Consider the following 14,123-nt stretch of genomic DNA (forward strand, 5'->3'; position numbering starts at 1 on the left):
AAGTAGGATACTACTCATAGCCTACACATAGCACCTTCTTTCTTTCTTAGCACTTAACTTGTCATTGTAACTTCATACAGGTCTTTGTTGAATTTAACTTTTTGTTTTTTTAGACGGAATCTCATTCTGTTGCCCAGGCTGGAGTGCAGTGGTGCAGTCTCGCCTCACTGCAGTCTCCACTTCCTGGGATCAAGTGATTCTCCTGCCTCAGCCTCACAGGTAACTGGGATTACGGGTATGTGCCACGATACCCGGCTAATTTTTTTTGTATTTTTAGTAGAAACGAGGTTTCGCCGTGTTGGCCAGGCTGGTCTCAAATTCCTGAGCTCAAGTGATTCGCCTGCCTCAGCATTCCAAAGTGCTGTGATTACAGGCATGAGCCACCACTCCCGGCCTACTTTAACTTTTTTAGAGACAGACTGTCTGTGTGGCCCAGGCTGGAGTGCAGTGAGTGGCATGATCATGGCTCACTGCAACCTCCACCCCCTGGGCTCAAGTCATCCTCCTGCCTTAGCCTCCCACGTAGCTAGGACTACAGGTACTCTCCATCACACCAGCTAATTAAAAAATAAATTTTGTTTTATAGAGATGGGGTCTTGCTATGTTGAACAAGCTGGTCTCACACTCCAGGGCTCAAGCTGTCCTCCTACCTCTGCCTCCCAAAGTGCTGGGATTACAGGCATGAGCTACCACCCTGGGCTGGAGTCATAGTTTAATGTCTGATAAACCTTTTAGATTGAAAACAACATGAAGGCAAAAATTAAATGTGTTGGTTCAGCATATAGCAGAAGGCCTGATTTATTGAAGATGCTTGGCTGGGTACAGTGGCTCATGCCTGTAATCCTAACACTTTGGGAGGCTGAGGCCAGAGGATGGCTTGAGCCTAGGAGTTCAAGACCAGCCTGGGCAACATAGTGAGACCATCTCTATATTTATAAAATGAAAGAAGATGCTCAATAAATTTTGCTAATAAAACAAGTAATTTTCTAAAAATCTACTAACAGTCTAATATTAAATATGTTGAAACCTATTATCTTCTGTATCTTGGTGATTGTATTCTCCAAGAAAGTGTTCTTAATATAATAAAAGAGACTTCTGATTATTATTTTACTTGACTCACCTTAGAAAAGGATTGTTCACTTTGGGAGGATGGGGCAGAAGGATTGCTTAGTCCCAGGAGTTAGAGACCAGCAGTGGTAATTCGGTTTTTTAAACAGAGACCTTATCTCTATTTAAAAAAAAAAAAACAAAAAAACAGCCAGGTGGGATGGTGCACACCTGTAGTCCCAGATACTTGGGAGGCTGAGGTAGGAGCATCACTTCAAACCAGGAGTTCAAGGTTGCAGTGATCTTTGTTTGTTTGTTTGTTTTTGAGGTGTTTGTTTTTTGAGACAGAGTCTTGCTCTGTGGCCAGGCTGGAGTGCAGTGGTGCGATCTCCGCTCACGGCAACCTCCACCTCCCAGGTTCAAGCAGTTCTCCTGCCTCAGCCTCCCCAGTAGCTGGGATTACAGGCAACTGCCACCATGCCCAGCTAATTTTTGTATTTTTGGTAGAGGTGGGGTTTTGCCATGTTGGCCAGGCTGGCCTCAAACTCCTGACCCCAAGTGACCTCGGCCTCCCAAAGTGCTGGGATTACAGGAGTGAGCCACTGCACCTGGCCACAGTGAGCTTTGATCACACCACTGCACGGCATCCTGGGCAACGAGCAAGATCCTGTCTCTAAACAAAATAAATTAATTGTAATGTAGGTTTTGGTAACCACATGTGTCTTTTCTTCTTCAGAATGGAGATCTCCTCTCATCAGTCTCACCTTCTGCAGCAACTGAACGAACAGCGCAGGCAAGATGTATTTTGTGACTGCAGTATTCTAGTTGAAGGGAAGGTCTTCAAAGCACATCGAAATGTATTATTTGCTAGTAGTGGCTACTTTAAAATGCTTCTTTCTCAGAATTCAAAGGAGACAAGTCAGCCAACTACAGCTACATTTCAGGCTTTCTCCCCTGACACCTTTACAGTTATCCTGGACTTTGTATATTCTGGCAAACTGTCTCTTACTGGTCAGAATGTCATAGAAGTGATGTCAGCTGCTAGCTTCCTACAGATGACTGATGTCATAAGTGTATGTAAGACTTTTATTAAATCTTCCTTAGACATTAGTGAGAAAGAAAAAGATCGCTATTTCAGTCTCTCAGATAAAGATGCCAATTCTAATGGTGTAGAACGCTCCTCTTTTTATAGTGGTGGCTGGCAAGAAGGAAGCAGTTCTCCACATTCTCACCTAAACCCAGAGCAAGGAACAGGTATAATAAGTGGAAAATCCTGGAGTAAGTATAATTATCATCCAACCTCCCAGAGGAATACTCAACAACCCTTGGCCAAGCATGAACCAAGGAAAGAGTCCATTAAAAAGACCAAACATTTGAGATTGTCACAGCCTTCTGAAGTTACTCATTATAAGTCAAGCAAACGAGAAGCACGAACATCCGATTCTTCCAGCCATGTTTCCCAGTCTGAAGAACAAGCACCAATTGATGCTGAAATGGACTCTACTGCTGTTGGCTATCAGTACAGTCAAGGATCTGATGTCACATCCAAAAGTTTTCCAGGTACCCATAAAGAGCATTAAGTCCCCTCAACCAGATTCCAGACTGCTATGTAAATCAATCTTCTGTCAAAATACCCTTAGTTTCAGGTGCTGCTCTAGGCAGTTGAAGCAAGTTTTTAAAAGTCCTATTTCTGGCCGGGCGCGGTGGCTCAAGCCTGTAATCCCAGCACTTTGGGAGGCCGAGGCGGGTGGATCACGAGGTCGAGAGATCGAGACCATCCTGGTCAACATGGTGAAACCCCGTCTCTACTAAAAGTGCAAAAAATTAGCTGGGCATGGTGGCACGTGCCTGTAATCCCAGCTACTCAGGAGGCTGAGGCAGGCGAATTGCCTGAGCCCAGGAGGCGGAGGTTGTGGTGAGCCGAGATCGCGCCATTGCACTCCAGCCTGGGTAACAAGGGTGAAACTCCGTCTCAAAAAAAAAAAAAAAAAAAAAAGTCCTATTTCTGTAATGAAATTTATTTAGTAAGGCCAGGTGTGGTGGCTCACACCTGTAATCCCAGCATTTTGGGAGGCTGACACAGGCGGATGACCTAGGGTCAGGAGTTTGAGACCAGCCTAGCCAACATGGCAAAACGCTATCTCTACTAAAAGTACAAAAAAAAAGTTACCCAGGCATAGTGGTGTATGTCTGTAATCCCAGCTACTCAGGAGGCTGAGGCAGAAGAATCACTTGAACCCAGGAGGCAGAGGTTGCAGGGAGCCACTCCACTCCAGCCTGGCGACAGCACAGGACTCCGTCACACACACACACAATAAATTTAGCCAGCCATAGTGGTGCACACCTGTAGTGCAAGCTACTCAGCAGGCTGAGGCAGGAGAATCACTTGAGCCTGGGAGGCAGAGGTTGCAGTGAGCTGAGATCATGCCACTGCACTCCATCCTGGGTGATGGAGTGAGACTCTATCTCAAAAAAAAAAAGAAATTTATTTCATAAAACATGGATTTACATTTTTAAATTGAAAGTAATTTTGGATAAATATAATGACAATCAAACTAATAAGAGTACTAAGGGTCAAAACCCATGATTTTCCAAACTTGTGTCTGTGGGTGGTTAGATTACTCTTTTTTTTTTTTGAGACAGAGTTTCGCTCTTGTTACCCAGGCTGGAGTGCAATAGCACGATCTTGGCTCACCGCAACCTCCGCCTCCTGGGTTCAGGCAATTCTCCTGCCTCAGCCTCCTGAGTAGCTGGGATTACAGGCACGCGCCACCATGCCCAGCTAATGTTTTGTATTTTTAGTAGAGACGGGGTTTCACCATGTTGACCAGGATGGTCTCGATCTCTGGACCTTGTGATCCACCTGCCTTGGCCTCCCAAAGTGCTGGGATTACAGGCTTGAGCCACCGCACCTGGCCAGATTACTCTTAAATGTTTAAAGCTCTTTTCTAAATAGTTCAATCCCTAAGACACATATTTTCACTTTAGTTTTTTTTTTTTCTCCTGTGTATTTACTCAGAGGAGTGTTTCAGTGTTTCACTTATTAAGATACAAATACTTTTTTTTTTTTTTTTTTTTTGAGATGGATTCTCACTCTGTCACCCAGGCGCAATCTCAGCTCACTGCAACCACCGCCACCTGGGTTCAGGCGATTCTCCTGCCTCAGCCTCCCAAGTAGCTGTGACTGCAGGCGAGTGCCACCACACCCAGCTAATTTTTATATTTTTCTTAGAGATAGGGTTTCACTGTGTTGGACAGGCTGGTCTCGAACTCCTGATCTCGAGATCCACCTACCTCAGCCTCCCAAAGTGCTGGGATTACAGGCATGAGCCACTGTGCCTGGCTCATAATTTTTTTTTTAAGGCATGCCTATAGTCCTAGCTACTATGGAGGCTAAGGCAGAGCATCACTTGAGCCCAGAAGTTAAAGACCAGCATAGGCAACATAATGAGGCCCCATCCCCCACCCAAAAAAGAACAAACACCTCACATACAACCCATAACACTGATACTGTAAATCTACCATGGACCAGTGTGCAACATGAGATATTTCATTTTAATGATAACAGTAAAATGCAGAAAGTCCATTTAAATTGACAGTTTCAAAATAATCCTCCCCTCACTCAGAAGTAGGGACTAGGGATAAGAAATGCATATCATCCAATTCCCCCCACCAATTAATCAGTTAACAAATTTGCTTAATAGTTTACTTGCAGGGCAGGGCCCATGGTGGCTCATACCAGTAATCTCAGCACTTATGGGAGGCTGAGGCCGGCAGATCACCTGAGGTTGGGAGTTCGAGACACCCTGACCAATGTGGAGAAACCCCATCTCTACTAAAAATACAAAATTAGCCAGGCATGGTGGTACCTGCCTATAATCCTAGCTACTCGGGAGGCCGAGGCAGGAGAATGACTTGGACCTGGGAGGCAGAGATTTCAGTGAGCTGAGATTGCACCATTGCACTCCAGCCTGGGCAACAAGAGCTAAACTCTATCTCAAAAAAAATTTATATGTAAATTTAAAGGAAAATTATATTAAAATGAAACTCCTGAAGGTTGTAAGACGTAGAGTATATATTTATTTTATTTTATTTTGCTTTTTTTATTTTTATTTTTTATTGTTTATTTATTTATGTTTGAGATGGAGTCTTGCTCTGTCACCCGAGCTGGAGCGCAGTCATATGATCTCGGCTCACTACAACCTCCTCTTTCCTGGTTCAAGCAGTTCTGTACCTCAGCCTTCCGAGTAACTGGGACTACAGGTGCGCACCACCATGCCTGGCTAATTTTTGTATTTTTCATAGAGACGGGGTTTCACTATGTTGGCCAGGCTGGTCTTGAACTCCTGTCCTCATGATCTACCCACCTTGGCGTCCCAAAGTGCTGGGATTACAGGCATGAGCCACCTCACCTGGCCTCTATTTTGCTTTTTTTTTTTAGAGAGATCAGGGTCTCACTATGTTTCCCAGGCTGGTCTTGAACTCCTGGCCTGAAATGATCTTCCCACCTGAGCCTCCCAAAGTGCTGGGATTACAGACATGAGCCACTGTGCCCCGCATAATTTTTATTTTAGAAAAATTTCAAACATATGCAAAAGTAAAGAGAATGGTATAATTAATCTCCACGCACCATTACCTAGTCCCACAACCTTCAACTCATGGCCTGTCTTATGTCTGTATTCTTATCCCTCACCCACTCCCTTTAATATTTTTAAGCCAATCTCAGACATCGTATGTTTTCACCTGTAAATAGTTTAGAATGTGTTCTTAAAATATAGAAAAAAACTACAATACTATTATCATACCTAAAAAACGCTCTCTATATATATACATTTTATTTATTTATTTATTTTTTTTTTTTTTGAGACAGGGTCTCACACTGTTGCCCAGACTGGAGTACAGTGGCACGATCTCGGCTCACTGCAATTTCCACCTCCTGGGTTAAGCAATTCTCTCACCTCAGCCTCCCAAGTAACTGGGACTACAGGTGTGTACCATCATACCTGACTAATTTTTTAATTTTTGGTAGAGATGGTTTTACCATGTTGGCTAGGCTGGTCTATAGCTCCTGACCTCAAATGATTTTGCACCAAGAAAAAAGCTTAAATAGTAAATACTTTTACTTTAAAATTGTGTACAGTTTTAAAATATAGTACTATTTTACATTTAAAATCTAAAGACCCTACTGCATTAAATAAAAAAATAAGCTTCGGAGGCCAAGGTGGGCGAATCACAAGGTCAGGAAATCAAGACCATCCTGGCCAACATGGTGAAACCCCATCTCTACTAAAAATACAAAAAAATTAGCTGGGCGTGGTAGTGTGTGCCTGCAGTCCCAGCTACTTGGGAGGCTGAGGCAGGAGAATTGCTTGAACCCGGGAGGCAGAAGTTGCAGTGAGCCAAGGTTGCACTACTGCACTCCAGCCTGGCACCTGGTGATGGAGTGAGACTCTGTCTCCAAAAAAAAAAAAAAAAAAAAAAAAAATCATGGCAGTTTGAATTTACCCAACTTTCTAAATATGTCAAATACTGAAGTTAAAGTTCTATACTTAGGATTACATTGACAATCTAGTCTTAATAAAATTTCTTTCATCTCTGTTTTTCCTACCTTCCCAAGATTGGGCTCACTAACTCCTTGTGAATTCTTTCTATTTTATTTTACTTTTTTAAGTTTATTTTTTTCTTTCCTCATTTCCATTGGGGTTGGATTTTATTCTTTCTGTTATTAGAATTGTTATTATGAACTTTCTAGTGATTTAATCAAGCTGTCTCTCTTGACAGGTGATCTGCCCCGGATGCGATTCAAGTGCCCATACTGCACACACGTGGTAAAGCGGAAGGCAGACCTAAAACGCCACCTTCGTTGTCATACGGGAGAAAGGCCCTATCCATGTCAAGCTTGCGGAAAAAGATTTAGCAGGCTAGACCATCTAAGTAGCCATTTTCGAACAGTATGTATGACTTTTTTCATTGTTTTACTAACTTGTTTTTGTTGCTTGTTTATTTGTTTTTGTTTTTTTGAGACAGAGTTTCACTCTTGTTGCCCAGGCTGGAGTGCAATGGTGCGATCTTGGCTCACTGCAACCTCTGCCTCCCAGGTTCAAGCAATTCTGCCTCAGCCTCCCAAGTAGCTGGGATTACGGACGTGTGCCACCATGCCTGGCTAATTTTGTATTTTTAGTAGAGATGGGGTTTCACCATATTGAACATGCTGGTCTCAAACTCCTGACCTCAGGTGATTCACCTGCCTCAGCCTCCCAAAAGTGCTGGGATTACAGTCATGAGCCATCGTGCCCGGCCTTGTTTTGTTTTCTGAGACAGGGTCTCTCCGTATCGCCCAGGCTGGAGAGCAGTGGTGCCATCTCAGCTCACTGCAGCCACGACTTCCCAGGTTCAAATGATCGTCCTGTCTCAGTCTCCTGCACTGGGACTACAGGCCTGCACCAACATGCTGGGCTAATTTTTGTATTTTTTTGTAGAGATGGGGTTTCACCATGTTACCCAAACTGGTCTTGAACTCCTGGAGGCAAGTGATCCACCTGCTTCTACCTCCCAAAGTGCTGGGGTTACAGGCAGAGCCACTGCACCTGGCCTATCATTTTACTTCTTAAGAAATATGGGCCGGGCGCGGTGGCTCAAGCCTGTAATCCCAGCACTTTGGGAGGCCGAGGCGGGTGGATCACGAGGTCAAGAGATCGAGACCATCCTGGTCAACATGGTGAAACCCCGTCTCTACTAAAAATACAAAAAATTAGCTGGGCATGGTGGTGCGTGCCTGTAATCCCAGCTACTCAGGAGGCTGAGGCAGGAGAATTGCCTGAATCCAGGAGGCGGAGGTTGCGGTGAGCCGAGATCGCGCCATTGCACTCCAGCCTGGGCAACAAGAGTGAAACTCTGTCTCAAAAAAAAAAAAAAAAAGAAAAAGAAATATGTACATTTGACTGGGTGCAGTGGCTCACACCTGTAATCCCAGCGCTTTGGGAGGCCAAGGTGGGCAGATTGCTTGAGGCCAGGAGTTCAGTTCAAGACCAGCCTGGCTAACATTGTGAAACCCCATCCACCAAAAATACAAAAATTAGTGGGTCATGGTAGCGCATGCCAGTAATCCCAGCTACTCAGGAGGCTGAGGCATGAGAATCGCCCAAACCCAGGAAGTGGAGATTACAGTGAGCTGAGATTGGGCCACTGCACTCCAGCCTGGGTTACCATGGGAGACCCTGTCAAAAAAAAAAAATTACATTTATTGGCTTTAAGATCATCTCATTTGCTGAGAGAAATCTTTTCACACAAGTCTATCATATTTAAAATTCTTCCAACAAAATGTTTTTACTTTGTACATAAAGCATAATTATATATATATTGATTTTTACTCTCCTTTGACACCTTGAAGTGGGGTATATTCTTTTGATAGTAAATAGTTTTATATTTCCATTTAAATTCACTTAGTCTAATATGTTTTTATGTACTGGTCTGTTCAGAGCCAAAAATAATATAAATTGTATAAATGTTTTAAGAGTCTAGGTCAGAGTCACCACTGCAGATACGTAGCATCTCCCAGTGATTATTGAACCCTTGTCTGGTAGGATCTCAGTCTAGTTGCTGCTGTGCTGCCCAACCAAAGGGTGTCCCCACTGTACCTGCTTTCTTTCTTTCTTTTTTTTTTTTTTTGAGACAGTCTTGCTCTGTTGCCCAGACTGGAGTGCAGTGGTACAATCTCAGCTCACTGCAACCTCAACTTCCTGGGTCCAAGCAGTTCTCTTGCCTCAGGCTCCCAGATAGCTGGGATTACAGGTGCCTGGCCTAGTTTTTGTATTCTTAGTAGAGATGGGGTTTCACCATGTTGGCCAGGCTGGTCTCAAACTCCTGACCTCAAGTGATCTACCTTGGCATCCCAAAGTGGTGGGATTACAGGCGTGAGCCACTGAGCCAAGCCTCTTGGATTTTTTTTTACTATGTTTGGCGGCCTACTTCTGTACTGTCCTGACTTTATCTAAATGAATATTCCAAACATTGGTTCAACATTACACAATTAATTTTTATAATTTTTAGATTAGGGCCGGGTGTGGTGGCTCACGCCTGTAATCCTAGCACTTTGGGAGGCTGAGGCGGGTAGATCACGAGGTCAAGAGATCGAAACCATCCTGGCCAACATAGTGAAACCCTGTCTCTACTAAAATACAAAAATTAGCTGGGTGTGGTGGTGTGCACCTGTTGTCCCAGCTACTCAGGAGGCTGAGGCAGGAGAATTGCTTGAACCCAGGAGGCAGAGGTGGCAGTGAGCCAAGATCGCGCCATTGCACTCCAGCCTGGTGCCTGGTGACAGATCAAGACACTTTCTCAAAAATATAAATAAGTAAATAAATAGGCCGGGCTTGGTGGCTCACACCTGTAATCTCAGCACTTTGGGAAGCTGAGGCAGGTGGATCACAAGGTCAGGAGTTCAAGACCAGACTGGCCAACATGGTGAAACCCCCGTCTCGAAAACACAAAAATAATAAATATAAATAAATAATTTTTAGATTAGAACCCATAATCTACTGTTCTGACAGCTATTGAACAAAGTTGTTTATTATTATAATACATAATTATGCATCAACTGCAACTGTTTATCAAAGCATTTTATACATGTTAATTCATTTGGTCCTCACATTAACCCTGTGAGTGGTATTCCCATTAGCCATAGCAAGCAAGCAAAGATAATAATAGACTGATATGTAGAAGCAGGACCAAAGTAATTGTTTATGTTCAGTGTCCAGTAGAATTGGTCAGGCTTCTCATCTGTCTGGGTGCCCATATCTTAACAGTTAAAGTTAAATATTTTAACTGTCACCCTAAAGCGGGTTTTTTTTTTTTTTTTTTGAGACGAAGTTTCACTCTTGTTACCCAGGCTGGAGTGTAATGGCGCGATCTCGGCTCACCGCAACCTCCGCCTCCTGGGTTCAGACAATTCTCCTGCCTCAGCCTCCCGAGTAGCTGGGATTACAGGCACGTGCCACCATGCCCAGCTAATGTTTTGTATTTTTAGTAGAGATGGGGTTTCACCATGTTGACCAGGATGGTCTAGATCTCTTGACCTCGTGATCCACCCGCCTCGGCCTCCCAAAGTGCTGGGATTACAGGCTTGAGCCACCGCGCCTGGCCCGGGTTTGCTTTTTTTTTGGAAGTGGAGTCTTGCTCAGTCATCAGGCTGGAGTGCAGTGGTGCAATCTTGGCTCACTGCAACCTCCACCTCCCAGGTTCAAGTGATTCTCCTGCCTCAGCCTCCCAAGTAGCTGGGACTACAGGCACATGCCACCATGCCCAGCTAATTTTTGTATTTTTAGTAAAGACAGGGTTTCACCATTTTGGCCAGGATGGTCTCCATCTCTTGACCTTGTGATCCACCCACCTCAGCCTCCCGAAGAGCTGGAATCACAGGCATGTGCCAACATGGCCAGCCTAAAGCAGGTTTATATAATGTTTTAAATTACTTGCTCCAAGGTACATGGTTAGTAAGTGACAAAGATAGTAGATGACTAGAACCCCAAGCCTTCCAATCCCTGTGTGGTCCTCTTTCCACCAGATCTTTTCTTATTTTTTCTTTTTTTTTTTTTTTTTTTTTTTTTCCTCGAGACGGAGTTTCGCTCTTGTTACCCAGGCTGGAGTGCAATGGCACGATCTCGCCTCACCGCAACCTCCGCCTCCTGGGTTCAGGCAATTCTCCTGCCTCAGCCTCCTGAGTAGCTGGGATTACAGGCACGCGCCACCATGCCCAGCTAATTTTTTGTATTTTTAGTAGAGACGGGGTTTCACCATGTTGACCAGGATGGTCTCGATCTCTCGACCTTGTGATCCACCCGCCTCGGCCTCCCAAAGTGCTGGGATTACAGGCTTGAGCCACCGCGCCCGGCTTCTTTTTTTTTTTTAAAGATGGGGTTTCACCATGATGGCCAGGCTGGTCTTGAAGTCCTGACCTCAGGTGATCCACCCACCTCGGCCTCCCAAAGTGCTAGGATTACAGGCATGAGCCACAGCGCCCAGCCCACCAGATCTTTTCTTAATAAAAATGGCAAGTACTCCTTCTATACAAAATATTGACAGATTTAAATTTGTACCATATTTTTCTTTCTCTAGTAAAATAACAAAAAATTAATACACAAAACAAGAGAGATTCCCACCTCTCAATTATGATATGTTCAGCCTGGACAACATAGTGAGACCTTTTCTCTCTATATATTTTTTTTAATTAGCCAGGCATGGTGTCATGTGCCTGTAGTCCCAGCTCCTGGGTAGGTTGGGATAGGAGGATTGCTTGAGCCTGGGAGGTTGAGGCTGCAGTGAGCCATGGTTACAACTACACCCCAGCCTGGGTAACAGAGTGAGACTCTATCTTTTTTTTTTTCTCAGTTCTTATGCAATTTCAGAGAAAGACTCTATCTTAAAAATAAAAAGTACGTGGGGCACGATGGCTCACACCTGTAATCCCAGCACTTTGGGAGGCTGAGGCAGGTGGATCATGAGGTCAGGAGTTTGAGACCAGCCTGACCAACATGGTGAAATCCCATCTCTACTAAAAACACAAAAATTAGCCAGGCATGATGGCACGTGCTTATAATCCCAGCTGCTCAGGAGGCTGAGGCAGGAGAATCGCTTGAACCTGGGAGGCAGAGATGGCAGTCAGCCAAGATCACACCATTGCACTCCAGCCTGGGTGACAGAGCAAGACTCTGTCTCCCAAAAAATAAATAAATAAGTAAGTAATAAAGTAAATTAAGGGGAAAAAAAGTACATGGCACATAGTAAGTGTTTGCAATTATTATCTTTTGAAATATCCCGTTGTTCCCTGAGATACCCAAATGCTATTGGAGTAAGTGATATGTGAAACTATTATGTAATATTAATAATAAAAAACATGATAGCCACTATTTAGAGAAAGCATATGTTTAATATTTTTGTGACATCAGTTTATCACTAAAACCCTTGATCTGCCGGGTGCGGTGGCTCATGCCTATAATCCTAGCTCTTTGGGAGGCTGAGGCAAGCGGGTTGCCTGAGCTCGGAAGTTCAAGACCAGCCTGGGCAACAGGGAACTCCGTCTCTTAAAAAAAAAAAAAAAAAAAAAAAAGGCTGGGCGCGGTGGCTCAAGCCTGTAATCCCAGCACTTTAGGAGGCCAAGGAGGGCAGATCACGAGGTCAAGAGATCGAGACCATCCTGGTCAACATGGTGAAACCCTGTCTCTACTATAAATACAAAAAAAGTAGCTGGACATGGTGGCACATGCCTGTAATCCCAGCTACTCAGGAGGCTGAGACAGGAGAATTGCCTGAACCCAGGAGGCGGAGGTTGCAGTGAGCGAAGATCGCGCCATTGCACTCCAGCCTGGGTAACAAAAGTGAAACTCCATCTTAAAAAAAAAAAAAAAAAGGAAAAAGGAAAAAAAAAATTTTTTTTTAAAACCCCTTAATCTTTTTCTAATAATCAGATGTTATTTGAGTTTAATGCATGGCTTTGAACATCTTAAGTTTATGAACTGGTACCTAAAATATCAAACTGTCCTGCTTTTGAAAAATCACGTTTATCACTATTTAAATCTCTACACAGATTCACCAGGCATGTAAACTCATCTGCAGAAAATGTAAACGTCATGTGACAGATCTAACAGGGCAAGTGGTACAGGAGGGAACCAGGCGCTACAGACTGTGTAATGAGTGTCTTGCAGAATTTGGCATTGACAGCCTCCCCATTGACTTGGAAGCTGAACAACATCTTATGTCCCCATCAGATGGAGATAAGGATTCCAGATGGCACTTGAGTGAAGATGAGAATAGATCCTATGTGGAGATTGTAGAAGATGGGTCTGCTGATCTGGTCATCCAACAGGTTGATGATAGTGAAGAAGAAGACGAAAAAGAAATTAAGCCCAACATTAGGTAGCTGTAATGTGAACCAACAGAGCTGGCATGTCTGCAATTTACATTGACTTCCTCTCTCTTTCTATGGTCAGAATCTAGTTAACAAATTTATCATACTGACTTTGAAGAAATGACCTGATATAACTTGCATGCTTTCTGAACAGGCCATTGTATCCATTCTGAACTTTGTTGCCCTAAAGTGTGTTGCTGCACTGGAAAGAACCAGCTTGAGTTGGCATGATGGATGAACAATTATCCTCTTACTTTCATTACAGTCCTCTTACTTTATTACAGAGATACCCTTTTTCTTTTAATATTGGAAGATCTACTTAGCACATTTTTTCAAAGAAATACTTTAAATAAATTCACCACAATCAAACTTTATGTAAAACAATTTCAAGATGTTTCAAAACCACATATACTACCAATGTTGAATTTCACAGGGAAACAGTTAAGAATACATTTAAGTATCTGACAACCCACCTGACTAAAGAAATTAGTCTTTCTATTAATTTGAGATCTGAAACAACTTGTCATTACTCTGATATTAAGGATTATGGAAGAAGACTAAAGTATTTGAAATTGTTCATATTTGCAATTTTTGTCATTAGGTTAAAAATTACTCTCAGTGTTGTTTAAAAAAAAAAAGAAGAAGAAGAAAAAAGAAGAAACCTAAAGTAGAGGCTGACCAAAGGTTATATACAGATATTTTCTTAAAGCAGGAAGCTAATGTTGCATAAAAGTCAACGTAGTTTGTGAAGACGATCAGTCAGTATGGTTATCTATCTCTCTAAAAACAAACAGGCCTAGCACAGTGGCTTACACCTATAATCCCAGCACTTTGGGAGGCCAAGGCAAGCAGATCACCTGAGGTCAGGAGTTTGAAACCAGCCTGGCCAACATGTTTAAACGTTGTCTATACTAAAAAATACAAAATTAGCCGGGTGTGGTGGCACATGCCTGTAATCCCAGCTACTCAGGAGGCTGAGGCAGGAGAATTGCTTGAACTTCGGACACAGAGGTTGCAGTGAGCAGAGATCGCACCGTAGCACTCCAGCCTGGGCAACAAGAGTGAAACTCCATCTCAAAAAAAAAAAAAAAAGAAAAACAAACTAGGAGGTTCTTAGCATATTTGAGTGATTTCTAACATTTATGTAGTGCTATATTATTTATAAAGTACTTGC

The 14,123-nt window shown here is 43.3% G+C and overlaps 1 protein-coding gene across 6 annotated transcripts in view; it reads left to right on the top strand.

Moving 5' to 3' along the window:
* The window catches only part of ZBTB8A (zinc finger and BTB domain containing 8A), a 57,061-nt gene extending 43,535 nt beyond the window's left edge, over positions 1 to 13,526 (top strand). For 4 of the 6 annotated variants that reach the window (XM_074380456.1, XM_074380457.1, XM_074380458.1 and 1 more), the window contains 4 exons: positions 114 to 219; positions 1,784 to 2,607; positions 6,829 to 6,998; positions 12,629 to 13,526. In XM_074380456.1, coding sequence (XP_074236557.1) covers positions 1,785 to 2,607; positions 6,829 to 6,998; positions 12,629 to 12,961 — 1,326 coding nt within the window. In that variant the 5' untranslated portion in view covers positions 114 to 219; position 1,784 and the 3' untranslated portion in view covers positions 12,962 to 13,526. The remainder of the gene's footprint in view (positions 1 to 113; positions 220 to 1,783; positions 2,608 to 6,828; positions 6,999 to 12,628) is intronic. The other 2 variants (XM_074380460.1, XM_039474281.2) reach the window with 2 other exon arrangements.
* The last annotated feature ends 597 nt before the right edge of the window (positions 13,527 to 14,123 follow it).

The sequence above is a fragment of the Saimiri boliviensis genome, chromosome 11 (genome assembly GCF_048565385.1).
Source record: "Saimiri boliviensis isolate mSaiBol1 chromosome 11, mSaiBol1.pri, whole genome shotgun sequence".
NCBI classification, from domain to species: domain Eukaryota; kingdom Metazoa; phylum Chordata; class Mammalia; order Primates; family Cebidae; genus Saimiri; species Saimiri boliviensis.